Raw genomic sequence first — 23,889 nt, forward strand, 5'->3', positions numbered from 1 at the left:
AGACAGAATCGTTCTTCACCTCATGCTGTTCAAAAAAATCACTTAAAGTAATATAGTAGTCTGCTTACAGTGTTCATTTTAGGTATTTTCTTTATACATCATAACATATCAAGGACAGTTTTATAACTATAATAATACTATTTTCTCTTATTTTACTCAAATGATACTTTGCCTTTCCTTAACCTGTTGGCTTCAGGCCAGCTACCTGCAGCTGTGTGATGGCAAAAAGTAAATAATTTTCTCTCAAATTAAAAGGCAGACTCTGTAGCTGTGCTTCTATGAGTTGAGCAGAGTAGAAATAACTCCAGTCGTATCTAAGGTTTGTCTTATTTATATGAATGGTGAACACTGTTTTCTTCGCATAAGAACTTCATTGGGCGTTAATGATTGCTCCAGATATTAGTCAAACCTTCAGGTGTAACATGTTTGTAAAAAACCTATAAGTTGCATTGTGAAATGCATAAAATAATAAACGCATTATCTTTTTTTTTTTGCCAGTGACCACGGTATAAGCAGGGTCATGCTCTTCAAGCTGTCCTTGTTGGGCATTAACCCTTAAATAAATAGCTGCCTTTCATTACCAGTTATTCATTCAATAATTAGATATATGTCAATTAGATAGTAATCTGCAATATAAATAAAGAAAGAAAATCTATTATAATAATCATCTGCTTATATTGATCGATTGGACCCAGACAGATGGGATCACTATAAGAGGTTTCCACAGTAAAATGATGAATCTCACTTTGCAGTAACTGCAGCACTAATTCATTTATTTATTGTTTTTTTTTTGCTGTTGACACCATACACATGCTGCATAAGTTAGACAGCACATCTATAATATATACTTCCTATGCATACATATCAATTTATAATGCACTGTGAATTATGTATGTTCACACATGTTCATGAGCAGATGAGTTTGTGTGTGTTTAAGTGCATGTTCCCACAGACCTGTGCTGCTCTGGATGGTTCTGACAGTAGTGGTGGTGCGCGGGGGTGAGTTGGTCCTCCTGTTGCCCACGACGATGCTCCCCTCCTCCTCCTCCTGCGAGCAGCCTTTCTCTATGGCACGCACGTAGCTGTGGCTCCGCATGCGGAAGCAGCCGGGCATGGGCAGGTCCAGGGCATCCACCGCCTGCGACTCCATCTCGCTGAACACTGACTCACACACCGCCTCGATCTGCCCGTTCACCTCCACCTCGCTCACCTGCGGAGGTGGGGACACACGCAGACATACAGTACGTGCATGCAAAAACACCAAGACGGAAAAACACACAGGAGCGTACGCACCCAAGCACAAAAATAAAGATGAAAAATAAAAATGCACAGGCGCACATGGGCACAGTGCAAAACAAAGGGGTACGGACAATAAAGCAAAGGGGTATTGACAATATATATATAGCTCTGTAACACTGAATGTTGCGCAACAACATTCAATATTCCAGAGATATTCTACTGATTAAAACTTCACCAGGCAGGAGTTTTATGTACAAAAACACTTAAATCACAGATTAGGTGCTGCAATAGAAGATAGTGTTCCAATTGTTCCCATAATTTGAGGCAGGCAGATTCCTCCTTATTTGCCAAAAATGAATTCTGTTGTTTGTTATGGACACTTCTCTGCTCACTGAGAAATAACAAACAACTGTGAAGTGTCTCTTAAACAAGAGCTCTTATTGACAAAAGTTCTTTTGACTCAAACCCATTAGGAAAAAGCAATCAAAATATGAATTGGCAGTGAACTATGTTCTCAGACAAGTGGTGCAATTTGGTCTTCTTTGGTGAAGCATCACAGACTAGTCAAGCTCAGTACGCTCTGTTCAGTTTAAGCACATCATTATTTCTGAGTGTGCAGTTCAAACTGGTCAGACTTTTACTTCCACGCTGCCCTGTGAAACTTTAAAGGGATGGTTTGGATTTTTTGTAGTGGCGTTGTATGAAGTTCTTAACCATAGTCAGAGTATTATCTACAGTAAATTGCGGTTGGCATGCTCAGAGTTTAGGGAAGCAGCAGGAGTACTGGTGTAGGACACTAGGCAGTGTACTGCTGTGGACAGGGTACCCACCCAAAAAACTCAACACTATAGGGACAATATATTGCCTTGATCTGTTAGTTTGTTTGTGTTATTGTGTGACTTGGTGTTCAAAGGTTAATTCAGATTCAACAGTCACACAATAACACAAACAAACTAACCAATTGAGGCAGCAGTAGAACAGCAACTCCTGTACCTGCAAGGTAAAATTAGTCTTTTTACCAAGGGAGTGTGGTGGCTTTGCAGAGAGCGCTATTTGACTTAACTAACATTGATTTCCTGTTGGAAAAGGTTGTCTGGTGGCAAGGTTAAGTGGTGAAAATACCCTAAATATAGTGCAAGCTTAAACTGGTTTTATTTTTTCTAGGTGGGTCTATTTTTAGGTGGCCAAAACATGTTTTGCTGTTGACCCTGTCCACAGCAGTACATTATTTATCTCTCTACACCAGCACTCACAATGCTGCTTCTACGCCATCTACTGTAGGTAATACTCTAACTGTACAATCCAACTTCTGAACAACTCCTTTAAGATGAAACTTCAGCACTTTTCATGTGGATGTCCAGTCAGTGTTGATGGCAAATGTGGTCAAATGAAGCAATACATTTCTTAGCGTGTGCTATATTCAGGTTTTCTACTCAGGGGCCTGCCAGCAGGGCCTACATGTACCAGGATGCATTGTATGTGAGATTCCAACTCCCATGCTCATTTTGCCATGTATCACCATCCTATCTTATAGTTATTACTTTGTCGGCCAAAACAAAGCATTACTTGACATAAATACTCATTTTAGCACAGCCCTTGGCTACCCAGAGGTGGAGATGAGAAATCAAAGCTGAAATAGCTTGTAGTTCTTCCTTACAGCCAATGACATTACTGAATGAAAGGAAGAACAACTGATTTTGCAGCAGTAGAAGTCAGCTTTCTCAGTAATCATAGCATGCACTGAGGAATTTATTGCTTTAATTGACTACATTTATCATCAACACTGATTGGACATCTACATGAAAGTGCTGAATTTCCCCTTTAAGCCATATACAGAAATTTACATATACTTAAAAAAAAACAGAAACAGAGAAAAATAAAGTATGGTCCAAGGAGTGCCGAGGGGGAGGAATCATTGTAGGATAAAACTTCAAAGGGCCGTACTACAGAGTGAAACACTACAAGTGTTGCTATTAGAGGTGAGAATTAGGAAGTGTCAGAGCTGGGACTACTGGGAACTGAGATGTGACTTGAGGAAATATAACAGATGCATCTTAAGCTAGTGAAGTTTGGGGTTCAAAACAAGGTCTAACGCAAAAAAAAAAAACTTGCTACAGACTTGTGAGACGGGTGTGTGTTAGATATTGGGTTGTGTGATGGCAGAGTTCCATTCCATTCCTTGAAGTCACCCCTGCTCAGTTTGTCCAGATAAAGAAAAGTTTGTGCACAGGGAGTAAAACATAGGAATGGGATGTGGCATTTCGTTTGGGTGTTTGTGTACAGTCAGACGATTGTGAGTATATACTGTAAAACTTGGAGTCAGAAAGGTTTGTGGACCTCGATTCAATCCGCTGAGGCTGAGCCAATTTTATTTCCTGTGTGTCACTTCACACTCTTTGCACATATATGTCAAACATGAGAGTGAGTGGGTGAGATGGAGAGCCTTGCAGCACCTCTTTTATTCCGTGGCATTTCTGTAGATGCCAGGTCTGGTGTGTCATTCTCCTCTGGGCCTGCTCTGTGCCAGCACTTGAAGGGACATCTCAAGGGTCCATCATTCAGTCGGCGAGGCAAACTGTTGCCCCTGGGCTTTGGAGGGGAGTACATATCCCCATTACCCCAGGCAAAAAGGTAAACTAAGCTCCCCTGTCACTCCAAATAATGTAGAGGCTGAAGCCATGCTCATGACTAACATCTTATTTTATGACAAAAACAGACCTCCACTCTTGAGTGTTTTTTCATGTCAGTTCTGCAATATATTCAATAACCATCAAATCAAGGCAAATGCCCATCATCATTTGGAAAAAATCCCAATTTCAATTATTCATAACATTCATATGGCTGCATGTTAATTCTTGTTTTTCATCTCTTACATAACAGATGCCAAATCGAAGAGAACATTTTTAGCCTGTCATTTTGCTTCACAAAGTATGCCGAGGCAGAAGGAGCACATTAGGGTATAGGAGGGGAATGAGAGGGGGGTCTGTATGCCCTCCTGTTTAATTAGCCAATCTGAATACGCCTGTAATCATCTGAGCTCCAGAAAACAGCACGCAGACGTATACACTAATTGGGAGATTGGGGGTTTTCGTACTGTTCATACTTTGCCGGATGGTGACCTGATTGTTAATTCACGCCTTAAGGACAGGCTACGTATGGGGCTTCCTCCCCCCTGCACGACCTTATTGGACATAGCAGTGGGGGAACATGGGGTATAAGGGCCAACGGCAGAGAGGCACAGGGCCCCTGAGTGCCACTAACCTGGCTGATGGTGCTCATGGCTCTCATGTAGCTCTCGTTTCGCGAGCGGAATTTAGGCGAGGCCAGCAGCCCTGCCGGGTCCAAGCTGTCCAGACTCCTATTGATGGAAACCTCACTCACCGCCCGCAGGTAGCTGTGACTCCGGATCTGTAGCTTGGGCGAGTGCTCTGTGGAAATCCTGCCACATGAAGGGAAGAAAGAAACAAAGGAGGGACATTAAAAAAGGAGAAAAAAGTCAAAGCAGAGAAAACTAGAATTACCACCTTGCAGTTGTATGCCTCCACGAACCAGTCAGTTTGCATTTTACATTCATGTTTGTCCAGACTTATAATATATGTAATGAAGATCATCATCAATTATCAGTTCATTCTTGAGTCCAAGAACTATCCGTCTATCACACCTAATATGGGTTAACTCCAACCAAACAGATCAAATTCTTGCCAAAGCTAATCGAGAGAAGAGAAAAAAACATCTTTTCCATCGAGAAAACCCTTTGGTACCATTGTTTGCTCTACTCTCTCTACTCTGATATAACTGATGCTATAACAGTGTTTATTTGAGACGAGCCACTTCCATGGACACTTCTCACTATCATCACACCTAAAACCACACCCATAGCTGCCAGCAGTCCCTTCTAGGATGCTGATTGGATGCTGCACCACTTAAGGCAAAGACACAAATGGATAACTTGAAGCCTGGCAAGACAGACAAGTCCAGCTGCCTCGCAAGGTAATACGTTTGTGCCAAATTTGAAGAAATTCCATCAAGGCATTCTTGAGATGTCACGTTCATCAGAACTGGAAGGACGTGAGGTCACAGTGACCTTGACCCTTGTGGACAAATTTCAAGATATATTATCAAGGCTTTCTCGAGATGAGACTGGGAGGGATGGACGTAAAGAAAGAAAACATAATGCCTCTGTCCAAGGCTGTTGCCTGTGCGGAGGCATAAAAAATCAAAGCAGAGAAAAAAAGGGTGAAAATTCAGAAACAGAGCGAGATGGAGGCGGAAAAAGACCAGGGGAAACAGAAGGAGAGATAAAGCGATGAAGAGGAAGTGAGAGAAGGTATTTGCAAAGTACTTGGCAGTGCATATGAACCCAAAGATACGGATCAATCCACAATTGCTTCAGGAGACACCCTTATCTAATCAACAAGCGCAGTAGTATTGAGAAACACTCGCAGTAGCTTAGGTAGTCTGTCCTTGAAGCACCTTGTAAGCACTTTCTAAAACACTTAACACTGAGAACACTGTCAGAAGAGGGAAGAGGAACTGTGTGTGTCTGTGAGGTATGTTTAATCTAAAAATAGATATAACACAGACACATAATCAACACAAAAACACACACACATACACAAACACAAACACAGCCCCATCTCCACAGAAGATGAATAGGTGTCTCATTAACTCTCACCTGTCTCCAATCCGATCGCCCAGCATGCTTCACGCCTGTGTGTGTGTGTGTGTGTTTGGGTACATGTGAAAAAGTGTGTGTAGGTTACGCAGCAGTTGGATGCCAGCTAAACAATTCATTAATCAGGGGAAATAAAACCTAAAAGGCTGACTCGCTTTCTGCTTGATGAACATCATGGCCTACTAAACCAACTTCCAGAAAACAAAGTACACAGAGAGAAATGAATACATCTCAGATTAGAAAGTCTAGTCCAATAAACCCTTTATTTCACACTCTTGTGAGTACAGAAAAAATTACACACACACGAACACACATACTGTACACATATACACACACACACAACTCTTATGACTCTCTGCCTCCAGGTCAGGTCTACTTTAATTATGCATTTCCTCCTTAAAATAGACCGTGGTTACCGCAGCAAAGCAAACTAGATTACTCATTCTTGGATGGGAGAATGGAGGGCAGAGGACAGTGGAGAGAACCAGGCTAATGAAAGGACAGAATGAGCCACTGAGATGGGAATAAAAGGTGATGATTTTCGAAGAACAGTTGCTAATTTTAAAATACCTCTCCATGTAGCCACAGGCTTTTCTAATATCGAGGAGAAGCTACTATATCAAAGCTCTCGACGGATACTCACGCTTGCCAGTTCATTCTTATCAACACAGTTCATTCCTTTTTAATCTGAGGTTTCCCATCGAGTTGTTCTGTAGTAGCACTGTGCTTTTAATACATATTTAAACCAGTCTTTCTCTGTCTGTGGGGGTTGTCAGGCAAAAGCAGGATGTGGTTTGCTGCCACAGATTCATAGACAAAAGTACAACTTTGTTAGACACAGGCTGCTTATTTATGTCCTCTATCCTGACACCACAAACATGTTGGATATGAAAGTGTCCCAAAACCACTGATTTACCCCCTTCTGATATGAAGCCCCAGCAAGGGCACAGATCTCATTACAATTTAGGGGAAGGGTAGTGATCTTACATTTTTGCGCACTCGTCTGCTTGTGGCGGGGGGCAGAGCGGAGCTGCTGTTTCTACATTGATTGCAGTTTGTTAGCATGAGCTCAGAGAGAAGTAGAAAACAGGGCTTCTAGGTTCACTTCCAACATTATTTTATGCTGTTTACAAGGTTCTTTATTAGAACATGGGTCAGCTCAACTTAGGTGAATTATTCACCTTAAAATATCCTCTGCTCCTGGTGGTCTTTCAAATGGGTAGATTATTAAACCAAACTATATTTTCACAGTAAGAGCTTTAGTTACACCATCACTAAGAATCTGATTCACTACGATCTACCGGCACAATCACCACACATGATGTTTATTCAGTTATATCATTAACTAACCTGTGATGAAGTGTTTGCCACAGATGTACCCTACTTGTACTGGTACTTTTACAGTGCAGTTTGCAGCATGCAGTTCAGACCACTTACTGTAGCAGGCTAAATGGGGCAGTAGTTGGCTTCTATTAAATACATATTGTCAATAACATTTAATTTGAAATAATCTATTGGGGGTGGGGACCAACTTGATTTTTCTAGAAGTTTGGGTGGACACATCCACTCCAGCTAACTGCACGTAACACACATGAAGTGATACATGGTTCTTATCAGCTGTTGGCCCATTAATCAAATTAATCAATATGCACCCAAAAACATCCAACCAACAGTAACAACAAATATGTTGAAAAATATATTGTATTAAATACACGGAAAAAAGCATACATTTTAAATTTGTGTACATCAACACCCCACTACAAGAAGTGAGCCAGATCACATCCCAACAAGGTGAAAAAAAACACACCTGTTGGATTTATAAAACCCAATATTTTCACAAACCATCATGATACTATCACATTTTTTTTATTTTAGAAGAAAAGTTTCTCATACTATTGATTCAGGTTCATAATAATGTGTTTCGAGTTAGAGGGTATTTACATCGCCTCCTCTTCTCAGGGATCTAACATGCTCAATGCTTGATGTATCTGACAGAGGTCACTGGGTTTTTCCTACGTATGTTACACCACAGAGCACTTGATGAGATAGATTACATTTCTTGTGGATGTAGTGCCTCTTATAGTTCTCACAGTTTTGCCTGTTATCGGGTGGGTGTATGTGCTACACTTATAAAATATTTATGTAAAATTGCATTGAGTGCATGAACCACACCAATAATGCCATGTTTTTCTTTGACACTGTTTTCTGATACAGTTTTACACATACTTGAAAAGTTGCAAACATTAAATTATTTTACTATTCTGTTTATCTTTAACTTGCTCATTTATTTATTTAAGTCCTTATTTTCCTGTTTTTGGTTTTGCTGATTTATTCCCTATTTTCCAAGGAAACATTTTCTTCTTACAATATTTCCAATTTTCTTTCTGAGATTCGATACTCAATACTAAAAGAAAATCTAAATGTACACCCCCCAACATAGAAAACACAGAGGCTGGTATGAATCATAACGAATCAGCTACCTGGAGGCTGTGATTGTGGATGAAGCGTGGAGGAATCAAGTCAAGAAAGAATCTACTAACATCATCATCCCTATCCTCATCTGCTGTTGATTTCCCTGCGGGCCTGATTACAGGCAGAACCAATAATGTCTTTTGTGGCAAGTTGAATGGCAGACCTCGTCTGTAATCAGTACCACCTAACGAGGAAAGTTCAGTCTGTCCCAGGGTGTCCCTCCATGGAACAAGTGACATTAATGAACACATGTTCCCCTCTGACAGTCAGAAATCCCAGCTGTCTGAAACTGTTAATTTCTATAGAATTACCGAGTGTGGCCGTAATCCTGGATCTATTTTTTTTCTCTTCTTCCTCTTCACCTCACTTTGTCCACGTTGTCTTTCTGGTCAGTCCCCCCCTTTTCTATCTTCTATTTCCTTTTACCTTCTCCTCCTTCCCCTATTCTTAATCTCTGTCTAATACAAGTCTGGAGAGTGATGACTCTGGTTGGAAGGATATAAGGACAGAAAGACGGAGATGTGATTACTGCAACCTATTATTCAGGATGTCTGTTCTGGCTGAGACATGAAAAAATAAACACGATAAAATCTAGGCCAGGAATAAATGAATTTGCAGCAAAAAGAAAGACAACTGTTACTGACTGAGGGAAACAAGAAAGGATGTCATTTTCTCCTGAGCTGTCAGGCAAATAATCCCAGACATTTAAATACATGCATTATCTGTGCACTATGTGTTTTAATAAGGAGGCAGGTTAGTATTGGGCGAGAGTAAACAAATCCTAAAACTTCTCAGGAGCAATTCATCACCCGTCAAGGACACAGTGGTCACAGGATGGGCTCTGAGACATATGGAGGAACAAAGCTGATTATTTAATCATTGTGGAGTGTAACACAGACTTGTGCCAGCTCCCAAAAGCACAGTGTGAAAACAAGACGTCAGCTGCTCCCGACTCATTCTCTATCTCCATCGTGCAGCGCTGCAGCTTGGTTTGTTCCACTGGGTTCCATCAGATGATGATGACGTTCCCCGGGCCAAATTCAAGTCATTAGTGGGCCCCAAGCTGCGCCACATGCACTTACATAAGGGTGTGTGTGTGTGTGTGTGTGTGTGTGTGTGTGTGTGTGTGTGTGTGTGTAACAGTGACTGAACAGCCACTGGTGTTCTTCTCATCTCTGTATATTACACAGCTAATCAGTCACAGCCATGTGCTGCTACATGAAAGTTGTGTCTCCAAGTCTTTCACTGCTTCAAGACAGTATGATGGAAAATATTTTCATTGGGCATGACTTCATGTTAGGTCAGACAGTTAGGTCATGAGATGGTCAGTAATGAAAATGGTGGAGGAACATACACTATGTCAGTATGATAATTTAAAGGAAATTTCTGCTTTATCGTAACTTGTGTCATTTGATAGTTTTCGCCACAGGTGGACAAGAACTTAATGAATGTCTGGCTGGGAGATTTTTGGACATCCGAGACAGATGCAGGAAATCGACATGTGATTAATTAATCCTTTTGGGGGGCTTTTTTATGCCTTTAATAATAGGACAGCTGAAGATATGACAGAAGAGGGTGGCGGGTCAGGGTGGGTGACATGCAGCAAGGGGCTGTAGCAGGAGTCGAACCCACAGCCGCTGCAGAGGACTCACAGCCTTAGTACACGTGGCAAAAGCTCTAACAACTGAGCTACCAGGAAACGTAATTAATCATAATATGCATAATTTATTAACAAGATATTTATTGTTATTGGACAGACAGAGCACATGACTAACTGTCTTGTGGCATCAACATTAGATGTTCAGAAGACAGTATAAAAAGACATCATAAAAACTTTCATTCCAGCTCCTCAAGGGACGTCTTTTCAGCTTCCACAAGACGTTCAAAAGATGTAGTTTGGATGTATCTTTCCTCACTGGGAAGTCAAGTCAAGTCCCAAGTCCTAAACTTGATATTTAGAGGAAAATTTTCTCCTCAAAATAACTTTGACTAATCTGGGTGTTTTGTTTACTTTTTTCCCATTGTCCCATTGGACCTTTGTTGGCAGTATTGCAGTATTCCCAGATGTCAACAATGAACTTGCTCAGTCAAATGTTAACATTACTCATTGGAAAAAGATTCATATTGACAGGAGGAAAAAAAGGGTCCAAGTTACATGAAACCAAAACGTGTTTATCATTGATTATGGTCTTCTTCCTCCCAATTTGCAATTCTGATGGTCTGTTCCTTCAGAAAAAGATATGACGTCAGAGAGCATTACCACTGAGCTTCTTCAAGTTACTATGTCTTAACAAAACAGCAGACAACGCTGTCAGCAATCTTCTTGACGGACTTGAATACTTTATGAATTCACGCCGTGAAAAATACGCTGCTGAGCAGAGAATGCCTCACACAACAAGAAACAACTTCATCAAAATCATCAAATTATGAGGCTCAGCTTTTAACCTCAGGTCTTTTAAAAAGAAGTGCTTTGAGGGAGAAAAATATCCTTTGCATGTTGTCAGCCTACATTGCATTTCTTATGAACATGGCATTCATTTTTCAAGAGACTTCAGTACATGAACAGGGATCATGTATTTTCAATTAATGCTCAGACTGTTCAATGTGTGTGTGTGACTATGGAAACACAGAGGCCAGCTATGAAGACAGAAATGTGTGTCTGAGTTGTAAACACAGACTGACGTAGGTGTCTGCATGATGATGTTGCTCCATATAAACCCCTTGTTTAAGAAAAGAGAGGTTGAATGAGCATTTGCATTTGAAAAAAACAGAAAAGAACACAGATGGAGTCAGCCCATAAGTAACATGTCAAAATAAATACCAGCAAGGGCTTGCAAAGAGTATAATTTGTGCAATATAATTCTATGCTGCGTTATGGAAGTACGGTTTTCATGAATTATATGTCCTAGAGTGCAGCCTGATTTTGTTATGCATAAAGCGAAGGCATCTAGTCGCTACTGTAGATGTCAGTATACCATAGATAGTCATTTCCAGCAGGAGCAAGATAGCAGAGTGGTTATGGCTAACAACAATAACACTAGCAGACTAGCAAAATGTCCAAGAAAAGGAAAGTTGATACAGAGGGAAGCCAATTTAATGAGAGATGGAAAAGCGAATACATGCTTGTGCTTAATAGAGACAAGCAGGTATGTCTTCTTTGTAACAAAGCAGTGGTAGTGCCAAAAGAATACAATTCACAGTGGCACTTTGACACCAAACACAGAACCAATTATGGTAAACTTAGCTACCAAGACCAGCAACAAAAATGGATTCAGCAATGACAGCCAGCTGTATTGTGGCTGAAGAAATCGCCTGATTTTGAAGCATGTTGAGGGTGTATTTTTGAAGAAGTCTATGCTGAATGTAGGTTATGTGAACAAGTGTGCCCTGAACACATTTTCTTCTGTTAATTAATTACTGAAACCAATAATAACTGAAAACAGGAGGATCTATGAAATATGATAACAAGCAGGTACATTAATATAGTCTCACATTTATAACTGCCGCTTTGAGGGCAACCATAATGCTGATGTGGCCTGGGATGAAACTGAATTTGACACCCCTGCTTTAAGTGATCAAGTAGATGACAGAAAATTCATTTTGCAAAGCAATAAATCGCTCGTCATTATTCAAACAAAAATGCCAAACATTCACTGGCTCTGGGTTCTCAATTGTGAGGATTTGCTGTTTACGTAATAATAAATGTAATATTATGTAATATAATGTAATACTGTTTGGCACCTAACTCACACTTACTTGAGTGTGGTCATCTCTGTGAGGGACGGCTGTGTGGCCTTCAGGTAGCTGGCTCGCCGTGCTTGGACCTTGGGGGAGGGTTTTGGGCTGCAGTCCGAGTCGCCGCTGTCGTCTTCTGCCATGGCCTTGATGTAGCTGCCGCTGCGCATCCGCCGGCACGGGATCTCGTCATCTTTCCCCAGCGGAGAGAACCCACTCCAGTCATCCTGAGGCACCTGTAGAGATGAGGTGAGATAAGGTAAAGAGGGAGCAAACGCAGGTTGCCCTCCAGACATGAGAGCTCATACAGATGCAAGGCGAGGCTCCAACACTTTCTATCCTGGCCTGATATAAATACCTCTATCACAGTGTACTTCATGCCTTAAAAGCTTCAGTAACAGTAACAGTATAAATGAAGCTCTGCCTTGATCATACCATAAGCTTGTGTTGCCTCTCCTGCGTTGCATGCGGCATATCAAATGCAGGGAATTAATTGTTTTGACAAAACGTTGCGGTGCCCTGGCCTCTGTCTGCTCTCCTGACTTTTCACACACACTAATGAAGGTAAAAATAAAAGGAGGTAAAGCTATCTCCCAGTCCTAATCTAACAGAGAGAGAGTCAAAGACAGCAGACATGGAGAGAGAGAGGGGAAAACAAAGGGGGTTTTGTTCAGCAGAACCACTGCAGTCCCAACGTGAGTGGCTGTTAGGGGACCAGCTCTGAAGTGAAAGAAATGAGATACAGAGCGAGAAAAAAAGTGCACGAGAATCATTCAGCAGACTGGTGCGTAGCTAGGAAACCAAGCTGACTTTGATGTCAAGGGGCGACTAAAGACTGTGTTAACATTTGGGAAAGACCAAGTCTGCAATGACGTCAAAGGATTTATTGTTACAGAGAAAAAGAAATTAAAAAATAAAGGGTCCGCAGCGGTAGTTCTGAAGCGGCTAAAATGCTACTTTAAAAAAAGCCCACCTGACAATCAATATCCGTTTTAGTGATACTATATTTAGAATATTTTCACTCCTTTACTTTGCTTGCAGACAGCTTTTTCTGATGGAAAACTGGTGTTATGTAAAGCCATATATTGCTCTAACCAAACCAACCAAACTCCATCTACAAAATCAGTAATTTTACACCACAGAACATAGGGGTTGCTGTCTACCACTGCCTTGAACTCTTAATTTGTTTTGTTATTGTGTGACTTTGGAGTTTTAAAAGGATAGTTTGTATTCACCAAAGTCACACAATAACAGACACAAACTAACAGCTCAAGGCAGTGGTAGACCTACAGCTTCCATGTTCTGTGAGGTAAAATTACTGATGTCACATATGGATTTTGATCAGTTTGGAGAGAGTGGTAGTGGGCTTACACAACAGCGGCGTCCTGTCAGAAAAGCACTGGTCGATAAGTACCTCACACAACTCCATCAATTAATCTGAACTATCCCTTTAACTGAAGTAGGTGCATGTGTGTGCATATATGTGTGAACATCAAACAGTGGATTACAGGACAACATCCCAGTAGGTGAAGGAAAAAGTACACCAACTACTTGATTTAAGGATTCGAAAAACGTCACACAGACTAACTACTCAGGCTCCTCTCCTTGAAAGCCTGTTTTTTCCCCTCCCGTCTTTCTTTCCAGAAAAAAAGCTATGGCTCTTTCAGGCTGGGAGAAATGTTGCGGTACTGCATCGACAACATCCTTCCTTGATCTGCTCCGCTCAGTTTTCCAGGCTGTTAAAATGCACGGCCACACAGAACTTTCTCTTTTATGCTCCCTCACTCTCACTTTCTGCCTTTTACTTTCTCATTCACACACCCCTCTTTTGCCCTTATTTGCTCTCCTTTGGTCCTTTTCCTCCTTCTTCACACACACACACACACACATACATACACATGCATATCCTCCCATTTTGTTCTTCCTGCTTTGTCTCTTCATTTCTCTCCTCTGTCTTATAGTCAGAGCTCAGCCCAATATGAGAAAATCTATGTAATCTGAAACACTTTTATCTCTTGCTAAACAATGACTGAGCACCCATTGATATGTCTTAATGTTTGTGTGTGACCACTTAGCTTAGGGACTAGAGCATTTTGTCTGCTCACCTCTGGCTCTCTCTGATCTCATAGTAGCACCCTATTCTTGCTCTGTGAATAAGATATACACACTCACACGCACCAACGCTGCTAATGATCACCACCAGTACACTCTCAGCAGCTGCATAATGTAGTTCCATGTGACAATTTTCCATTTATGCCCTGAAAACAGATTGGATTGGTGTTTATGGTCTGTTTTCCAGTGCTCGTATACTGTAAAAACTACATGCTGATTCATGGTGATGGTACATGAACCTGACCTGTTAAACAACAGAGAAAAATCAGCTTACTGCATTACTAATCTGCTAGAGTAATAATATCCGATGCGATATGACTTTTGACATACTGTACTGTACAGAGGTCATGGCATAAACATCCACATGCTCACACGTTTCCACACACACTGGAACAAACACAGAGGAGCAGATGACAAGTAAAGATTTTGCAAAATATTTTATGATACAGGGAAAGAGAGGATGGTGTCTGGGCCACCACTTCCCAAAGTCATTATGGTTAACTAAAAACTAAAACTAGATAAAACTCCTAAGTTATCTGCAATAAACTAGAGTAAAATAAATCTAACTCAAATGATATTGTGCAGGGCTCAACAATAAGGATACTACTGGCATAAGTATCACTGAAATAACCTTTCATGCAAAAATTGCATAAAACTGTTTTCAGCTAGTCAAATATGGATATTTTCCACCCTTCTCTGTTTATTGTCATATTAAACTGAATATCTTTTGGTTTTAGACTGACAAAACAAGACCTTTAAAGACATCACCTTGGATTCTGAGAAACTGGAATGGACATTTTTCACTATTTTCTGACATCTTATAGACGTTGCAGCCCTAGATTAAATATGACAAAAAAAAAAAAAACATATTATAATAAAAACTAAGCTAAAACTTAACATTATCAAACAATGAAACCTAAACACAAACAAGCAAACCCACTCTGGAAACTATTACTAAACTGAACAGAAAACAAAAATGAAAAACAAAATAAAAATAAAAAAACGCAGCTTCCCCAGTCACTCATCCTCTCTTTGGGCACATACACAAATGAACACAGATACATGCAGACATGCATGGAGCAAGCATGGAGGAGCAGCTGGCACCGTGAGTTGCACGAAGCATGAAGTGTAACATGCGAGAGGCGGGGCTGTTGTAACAGTCCTACCTGTAGGAAGTGGCAGGTGCGTCCCTGCTCGGCTTTCACTAGAGCTTTATCTAGGTTGACTGAGGCCTTCTGGTAGACCTCTCGTGCTCTGCTCACCGTCAGAGTTGAAGACCACGAGCTCTTCTTCAGTTGTAATTGGCCATCCAGGGGCCCCACCAGCGGCATCGCTCCACTGCTGCCCCCGGAGCATGTTGAGCACTTCACATCGTTGTTGCTGCGCGACGTCTTGAGAGAGTGAGCACTGATGGTGTTGTAGGACTCCATGAAGTACTGAGACTGGGATTTGTCCGGGTGGCGCCCCATGGTCATGACCCCAGAGGGCAGGCCTCCACTGCTGCCTCCGTGGTGATGGTGGTAGAGGCACACCTCCCGGTCCAGTGTGTCGTCTGAACTCCAGTAGCCTGAGATGGCGGTACGCATCTTCGGCTCTGACTTGGAGCGGTCTTTGCTTTTACTGCGCTTACTGTGCTTCAGGGTGCCAGAGGAGGAGGGTGGGTCATCAGGACTGGATTTGCTGCCGTTCATTCTCCCGCTCCCTCCTCCACCAGACCCCGAGGGCCCCTCCAGGGAGTGGGACTTAGTGAAAAGCTTCTGGACAGAGTGAACAAGGTGGCGGATTCGACCAGGGCTGTCACTGCGTTGGTGTTCTACTGCAGTGCGCTTGTATTGTAGCGTATGGTAGCCTTCACGCCGTACAGGTGCCTGCCGCTCAAACTGCTCCAGCAGGTTAGAAGGGATGCGGTTGTTGTTTCCACCACCGCCTCCACCACCCTTACTGTTCCCTGTCGGCCCTGTATAAGGCACCACGGCGCCACACTCTTCCTTCAGCTCATGGTGAGAGCTGTAATGTCTACGAGGGAAGGTACAGCTGGCCAGATCAGGGTAGGTGCTGCACTCAGACTGGAAGGAGCTGCGTTGTGTGTAGCAGGGGTGGTCTGCAGAGTGGGCCTCCCCAGGGTTGAGGAAGTAGGACCGACGATCCGTGTGCCCGAGGGTCATTGAGTCATAAGAGGGGTCGCAGGTCACCGTGTGGTGGTGACTGCGGCTGCTGGACAGGCCTTTCATCGTCATCGCGGCCAAGTCAATGTGCACATCCAACTGCTGCTGTGGGAAGTTTGCACAGGCCCCAAAAACGAGCTCTACAAAGAAACACACAGCCATGAGGAGGAAGAGACAAACAAACAAGAAGAGAGAGACAGAAAAGAGAATTATAAATATCTCATATTTGCATACACTCAAAACACAGTGTAATGTCTGCAGCATCTGCTTTCATTTGAAGTAGATGCTTTTTGGCACCGCTTCACAGAGGAGAAAACTTGATTATGTTGACGGGACTTGGACCTATTCTTTTATTTTTGTCCTTCAAAACTTCAGAAGGAGAATCTCTAAATATAGGAGCGAGTTGGCATGTGGTCTCTGACATCCAAATCTGTCCTCAAGCTTCCTCTTGCACTTCTCTGTTCGCTCTGGTAGATTTCAGTAAAAAAAAAAAAAGTGACAGGGGATTGAGGAAACAGAGAAACAGAAGAAGAAGAGGTATCAAAAAGAGTTCAAATCTATTTCCAGCTCAAGTGTGTTCTATATTTGTTCGAGAGGACTGCTAGAAATGAAACGTCAGTGTAACTCAACAAAAATATAATGAGAAATTGGTGATGGGAACGCAGAGACATAAGCGACCTCTGCAGAGTCTTAATCCCTCATATGATTTAACAGATGATGCAACAGATCGGCTCAAAAAGTGTATTTATTTCTGCTTTACAGTGCACCTGCACATCCCCCCACCCACAAACACAACAAATGATCACAGCCTGATCCTACACTTTACCTCTATACCTCTACTTCTCCTCTACAGGCAAACTAATTGGCCAGTAAAATCCAGCTGACAGCTTCTGGGCTGGTTGAGGCAAGCTGCAATAAACGACCTTTCCCTTACATGGTGACATGAAAACAATGGCATCCATCAGGGCCCTTAAACTGCCTTCCTTACCCATCTGGAGCTGCGGCTGGCTAGCCGCTGAACCCACACTGTTTCCAATGGACTGGAGGTGAAGCTAACGAGACAATAATAAGAGCCCACGCAGCCCGCTGCACCACAGTGACAGTGGTGTGGCCGAGCCTGCACGGGGAATTCATTACTGCGATTTATAATGCACTACCAAAGGCCAGTGTGGTAAATAAAAAAAGGGAAAAATGTGAAGGAGGAGGGGGAGAGGAGGAAACATAACAAGAGAAAATGAGGGAGACAGAGCAGTGGAATTAAATATGTCAGTTCTTTACATAACTGGAGGACACAGTGTAGGGCACATGCACGGTGTATTTATGTGCATGAATATAAAGTGATTTATTATTTTCTTTGACGTGGCAGTAAACTGGGTGCAGGATTAATTGAAAAATTGGGGAAATTATTCATGCAATTTCCTTGTCTGCACAAAACCGGGGGCTCGAATCACTGTGGGAGGGAATTAAGCCAATATATTACTCTATTGTTAGAGTGAAAATGAAAAAAAAATAGTCTATAGAGTGGTCAATCCCCACAGCCATCTGCTATACACTCACAAGAGTGAGCCCACACAAAGCGTGCACTACATACCACACAGACACGCACAGTGTCCGCTTCTTGCAGGGCACTTAAAAAGTGGGCTGTGTCCAACTAAAGGTATTCATTGCAGTTGACAGAGATCCCTTCTGTTGGCCGCTGAAGCACAGAATGTGACCTAAATAAAAGGCCCTCGCGGTGATCCACAGCAGCGTGTTTGTGGCACAGCTGTCTGCAGCACTGCACTAAAGCTGAAAAGCTGAAGTTGGGTCATGCTGGCTTTCTGCCTGCTAGCCACACATACACATACACATACACACACACAGTCTGACACACAAATACATAGTGTATCTGACAGGCTGCATATCCATGGTGAATTCTGATGCTGCTAGCTTGTAAAATGCAGTTTATCAACAATAAGAGGAGGATCTGCTGGTTCTGCCATGTTTGTCTGTCAGGTGCAGCCTACAGTGACATGAGGAAAGCTCATAGACAGCTGTGGTTATGTATTATGCTGTATGTCCATCGTAGCTGACTGACCCAGTTGTGTCTCTACCTGTCTGGTCACACCAACCTCAATGCAGCACACCAGCAGGTCAGGCTGGACAGGCTACATTACGACTCTGAAATAGTAATAAATATGTCAGTCAAGACAAGACACTGAAGACACACTTTTTGGGTTGCAATTCTGTCTGTCTGTCCTAGACTCCCAAGTCTCATTTTGCATTTTGCTCACTAAGACTGTGGATAGTTTCCCAGCTTTTGTTGTTAAAACCCTGCACTGCAGACCCAATCCAAAACCTTTAGGGCGGCTGTTCATATGGGGCTCATGACATGCAGCAGTTGCTTACGACTGAGGAGAATGGGGGAAGAGCATTGTTTCCGTTAAGGCATTTTGCTTTGTTTTTTCATTTGGTCTAAATTGATGCTCATGTCCTTGATGTTTCTGTTTCATCAGAACAGTCAATAGGCTAATTTACAAGGCTGAGAGGTGAAACCTTTAATATGATCAATGGCAGCCTTTTTATGAGACTGTCTTCAAAAAGAACAACATTCAAAAGGAAAACAGGGAGCTGCTGGCTGGTACAAATAAGTTAACTATTCCCATATAGAAACAAGGCTGACCTAAGAACATTCTATTAGTTATAAATAGATAACTTAGACACTTAACTTACTCATTTGCAGAAGGAGAAATCTGCTCGAGTTCACTCGCTCACTGCATTTTAGCAGGTGGTGTGAAACGGCTGAAAATTCTGTCATTAGCTGACTGCTTAATGTATCAGCTGACTCATAAAACAAGATCCCTGTCAAAGGGGTCTGAAATATGCACTTGATGGCTACATGATATAATGCTAAAAGACTAATGCTAAAGCTACATGTACGGGGTAAAAGGTCAACATTCTCTCAAGTTGACGATCCATCTGAAAGACATGAAAATAAAGTAAGATGACTGTTCTGGTATTGCTGGGTAGAAGTAGTTAACTCTAACATTATGAGTAAAAATGTAATAGTCCTTTTCTTTCTGTTTGGCTGCTTAGCTTACATTCTTGTTCTTATTTTCAAACAGAATATTCTCTTTTAATGTTACAGAAGAAATGGCTTTAAGCAGAACAACTAATCAAAGTGTCTGGGCAAAGGTAACACTATCTCAGTTAACGCTGGTTGGGACTGGTGAAGTGTGAAGTTCTCCAAATCAATAAAGAGCGGGAAAGAGCTACTAGATTTAACATAACCTCTAACCCTGCCAATTAATTAATGCAGTTTGTTCTGATGTACTCCTTGGCCTTGATAATGTTTGATTCCTACAGAAGATTGTAAGCTAGTCAGCCAAACATCTTGGAAAGGCAGCCTCTTGGAAAGGCTGTGATTAGTTACAGTTGCTAAACTATGATTGGATAATTGCTGTTTGTGGAAGGAATTTAGTCAACGTTCAACTGTCACCTTGGAGATTTGTCTTGTGCCACACCAGTAGTATAATTCTATGAAGTATGATGTTTAAAAACCTTGTTTCTACAACACAAAACAAGAAGAAAAAACATTAAGAGGACCCAACCAACTTGCTCCTTTTACTTTGTGTGAACAGGTTCCGAAAACCACTGAGACTTCATTACATTTAAAGTGATTGTGTGCTGAACAGCAAGGTGTGCAAACAAAATGCTGGAGTAGATAAAACAAGTCAGCCTATGAATGTTAATGTCCATTAGCACCTGCACTGCATCAGCTCAGCAGGCTAAATTCTATTCAGATGCCATGCTTCTTTGGGCTCAGATGAGATAAATGAAAAATAGATTTTTTCCTTCTCTATCGTCTAAAACAGTAGCCAATCTTGGACGCAGCCTCACAGCGGTCAGATCCGCCCTTAATTTTCTTTACGTTAACCTAAGCTTTGAGAGCTTTGACACCACAGCAAACAAACAAAGGTGGTATGAGAATGCAAAGCAACATCGACTTACTGCATACCATCTTTGCAGGAAGCAGTGAAATCAATATGCCTCAGTGTGAGAAGACTGCTGCAGCGTCTCTTGCTGGCAAAATAAAAGACTGCTGTACGGATTGCAGTTAGTCTATCTTTCTCAGTCAACATCAAACGGTGGTTGCAAGACGGAGCTCAGGGCTTACTGAGCTTCTCAGAGGCCACAAGGCTACAAAAGGTCTCTTCTTCTCTCTCGGACCTGGCAATGATTTCTCCCAAGGTTGAAAACATTACCAATCTCCACTCCACAGGGGATCAAATCACCTCAGTGGATGTGGCTCATCTTATGTGTGCGCGTGTCTGTATGTTTGTGTGGAAGAGAAAGAACAGCAGTACAGCACTTTAACTCCTATTTTTAAGGTCAAGTGAAGTTTTGCCTTGGAATCTGCAAACGTTAGCAGTCCCAAGCTACTGCATGATATTAATGCACTGACTGGATATAAGGGTGCACACACAAATGTATATTTCTCCAAGCGTTTGTATGTGTTAGTCGGAATGATAATGGCAGTAGGCCTATACCTGTTCGAGTGTTTACTGCACTGTACCTGTACATGTACATGATTAAGGGAGAAAAATTATGCTCCGTTTTTCTAGATTTTGCTGATTGTTTTTTTGTCATTAATTCAGAAATACAACGCTTTTTTAACAAGAAAAATTATGATTTTTTTTCTGTACACTGTGTTCTCATATTTTTCATGAGATATGCACATTCAAAAATATTATTTTAGTCTCTGTGCTTTTCCATCTTTCTGGGTCAATATTTGTGGACACTTGAACTGTGATGTCCTTTCTCACCTGGTGGTATCCAACCATGGAGATTAAATTTTGTCAGGTTTGAATACATCTGCCGTTGATAATTCTGTTGCTGTTAAAGCACAATGGTGGTGAAGAGAATTTTGTTTCTGTTATTCAAAGGAAAAAGCTTGACAGTGATGTGTCTTTTCAGAAAAAAATGCCCCAATTACTGTCCACGGATCTTGTTGAGGTGATTTCTTAAAAGAGAACCAGTGAAGCAAAACTAAATTCCATTCCTGTCCACTTAAATGCAGTCATAGCAAAAGTCTCAGTCATTGATATCACAAGATGTTGTCAAATAAAACCCAAAACTATCTGCATGATGAGATGCTTTTTTCATGTAATTTGGGTGAAGTGACCCTTTAAACATCAAGAGCAAAATGATAATCGAGCAGCATGTTCAAGAATAAATAAGATTAGCATTGTGCCTTTCCTTGCGGAAGAAGTCAATATAGCAGAAGATATAAAAATGTGATATAAAAAAGGAGTAAATGCTTTGCCTTGCTGCAGACAAACATAAATAAACATACAAGGTATATTCAGTTATTCTGTGGAGCCACTTTAACAGACCCACTCACAGCAACTTTAACAAACTCCCCCGTATTTATAAATATTTAATTACATGAATATCTGACGGGTTTAATATCTGAAAATGAAACACAGACACACAGGAGACCTGCAGCTGGCAGAGAAGCAGGAACAGAGACAGAGAAGTTGTTCTCATTGTGAATGTGTGAACAGAGACTTAAAAAAAAAAAAAAGATCCCCCAGAGAACGATGTCGTGGAACATTTTAAAGACAGCCAGGGGCCAGAAAGCCGTTGAGGGAACTGGTAATTTTTTTGTGTTTCCGGATTATGTAAAAGTGGCTTTTAGGGATGTCAGGAGAGGCTGAGAAGCACTAACTTTAATGTCTCACTGTTAAAATGACTCTTAAATGATAGATGACGCTCTCCCTTGACTGTCCTATCTGGCTCCAGCAAAGCAGCATTTTGAAGAAAAAACTAAAAATTAGTGCTTTTGGTTTATGTGATGTGCTTCAGAAAACATATGAATGTCTATGTAAGCAATATCGGACATGATAAAAGTCTGTTTGAGAGGGAATGTGTCCCTCCATGAAACAAGATATAATGCTGAAAGCATTTTATTTTCATATTCCTCTTTCATTTCAATAGCTTTTCCAAAATTTACACAAAGGAAGATAAGAGCAGGCGGTATATCTTTACTGCATCAATAAGTGACAGCTAACACAACATGTTTCCATTGTAATTTGCATGCAGGTTTTATTCAGAACATCCTGAATTAAAATAAATGCTTCACAGCTTCAAAAGATGCTAAATAACCTGACAAACAGATACATATTTACAGAACATCTTTCAAGCATTTCTTTTTATAACCAAACAGATCATTAGACCTCGTCGTATAGATGCGGTTTTACCCGACGCCTAATAGGCATGTTTCTGCTCTCTGTAATGGCTGCATTATGAAAACACATGCCTTCATGGATGGATTGATGTTCCCAGTTTCCACAAGACAGCTCCTTTGTCACAACCAAACTAATTAGGCTGACTGTCAGGGCTCTCTCTAACAAATGGAGTGACTGCGTTGAGTTATAGCTCAGGAGCCACCGAACACATTCTGGAGACAAATTCTTCCAGTGATGGGGTCTATTTGATCAAGGTAAACAAATTAACAGAGGCATTAAGTCTAGAGAACGCCTGGCTTTGTTTGTCTCAGGCAGAACTGTCACTGAGGCTAACACCACTTGTTTGCAGAACTTCAGCGACACAGGAAAGTGGACCGACTTGCTGAAAATGCAGCAACAGAGGCAACCAAGGACATTTAAAGTTATGTCAAGAGGTTTTGAGAGTGAATTTCTGTTATTTGTTCAGTTATTTTAAGTGCCGTATCTGACATGCTTGTTTAGCATTTATATTTCCGTAAAAGACACATAAAATGGATAAAAAAAATTGTCATTCACTAGAATTTTACATGTGCATAATTTCAAGCAATAACTCAATCCCAAAGTAACGTCTCATATGATTGATGCAGACACTCTATGTTGCAATAATATGTTGAGAAACCTCTGAGATTGCTGTGCTGAAAAGCCTTCCTCCCTTTTTCCATAAGGACAAATGTACTCATTCATGAATCCCTTGATCTTAAAGGGACAAAGATTGAACTGAGTGGATCTGAAACTTGGCTTTGACTCACAACAGAAGGCCGTGACTCCACTGAGATTCCTATTGTATGGCTTAAGGTCGGAACCATCATGGGCATTCAGTGGGAATCAAAGATAAAGAAGACAGCTCCTATTCACATTAAAGGGTAGCATTTATGGTTAGATATAAAAGTCTGGATATGAGGGCAGCAGTCCATGTGATCTCTCAGAGGATATGACTAAATTCTGACCTTTATTTTGTAGAGATGTGACACTAAACCCCTGTTAAGCTAAAGCAATATTCACTTTAGTTTGATGTTCATAATTTTAACAGTAATCTTTTCTTACACAATGTGTTCCTCATAACTGCTAGAGCTGTCACTTTTTATTTGAAACGTGATCTGCGATTTGAAAGTGAGAAAAAAAAACTGATAATGATCTATTTTAATTTAAAATTCACTGTATATAAATGCAGCAGGCCATGCTTTGCACTGAAGCAGTGAAGCAGACCCTATCAGTAAACTAG

At 41.3% G+C, this 23,889-nt stretch overlaps 1 protein-coding gene across 3 annotated transcripts in view; it reads right to left on the bottom strand.

Annotated features, from left to right (window-relative positions):
- dlgap1b (discs, large (Drosophila) homolog-associated protein 1b) overlaps positions 1-23,889 on the bottom strand; it is a 130,518-nt gene that overhangs the window by 46,776 nt on the left and 59,853 nt on the right. For 2 of the 3 annotated variants that reach the window (XM_084746881.1, XM_084746883.1), the window contains exons 3-6: positions 15,400-16,538; positions 12,143-12,357; positions 4,501-4,678; positions 955-1,210 (exon numbers count right to left, since the gene is read on the bottom strand). In XM_084746881.1, coding sequence (XP_084603007.1) covers positions 955-1,210; positions 4,501-4,678; positions 12,143-12,357; positions 15,400-16,470 — 1,720 coding nt within the window. In that variant the 5' untranslated portion in view covers positions 16,471-16,538. The remainder of the gene's footprint in view (positions 1-954; positions 1,211-4,500; positions 4,679-12,142; positions 12,358-15,399; positions 16,539-23,889) is intronic. The other variant, XM_084746882.1, reaches the window with a different exon arrangement.

The sequence above is a fragment of the Lutjanus erythropterus genome, chromosome 21, assembly GCF_056507025.1.
Source record: "Lutjanus erythropterus isolate fLutEry1 chromosome 21, fLutEry1.hap2, whole genome shotgun sequence".
Taxonomy (NCBI): Eukaryota; Metazoa; Chordata; class Actinopteri; order Lutjaniformes; family Lutjanidae; genus Lutjanus; species Lutjanus erythropterus.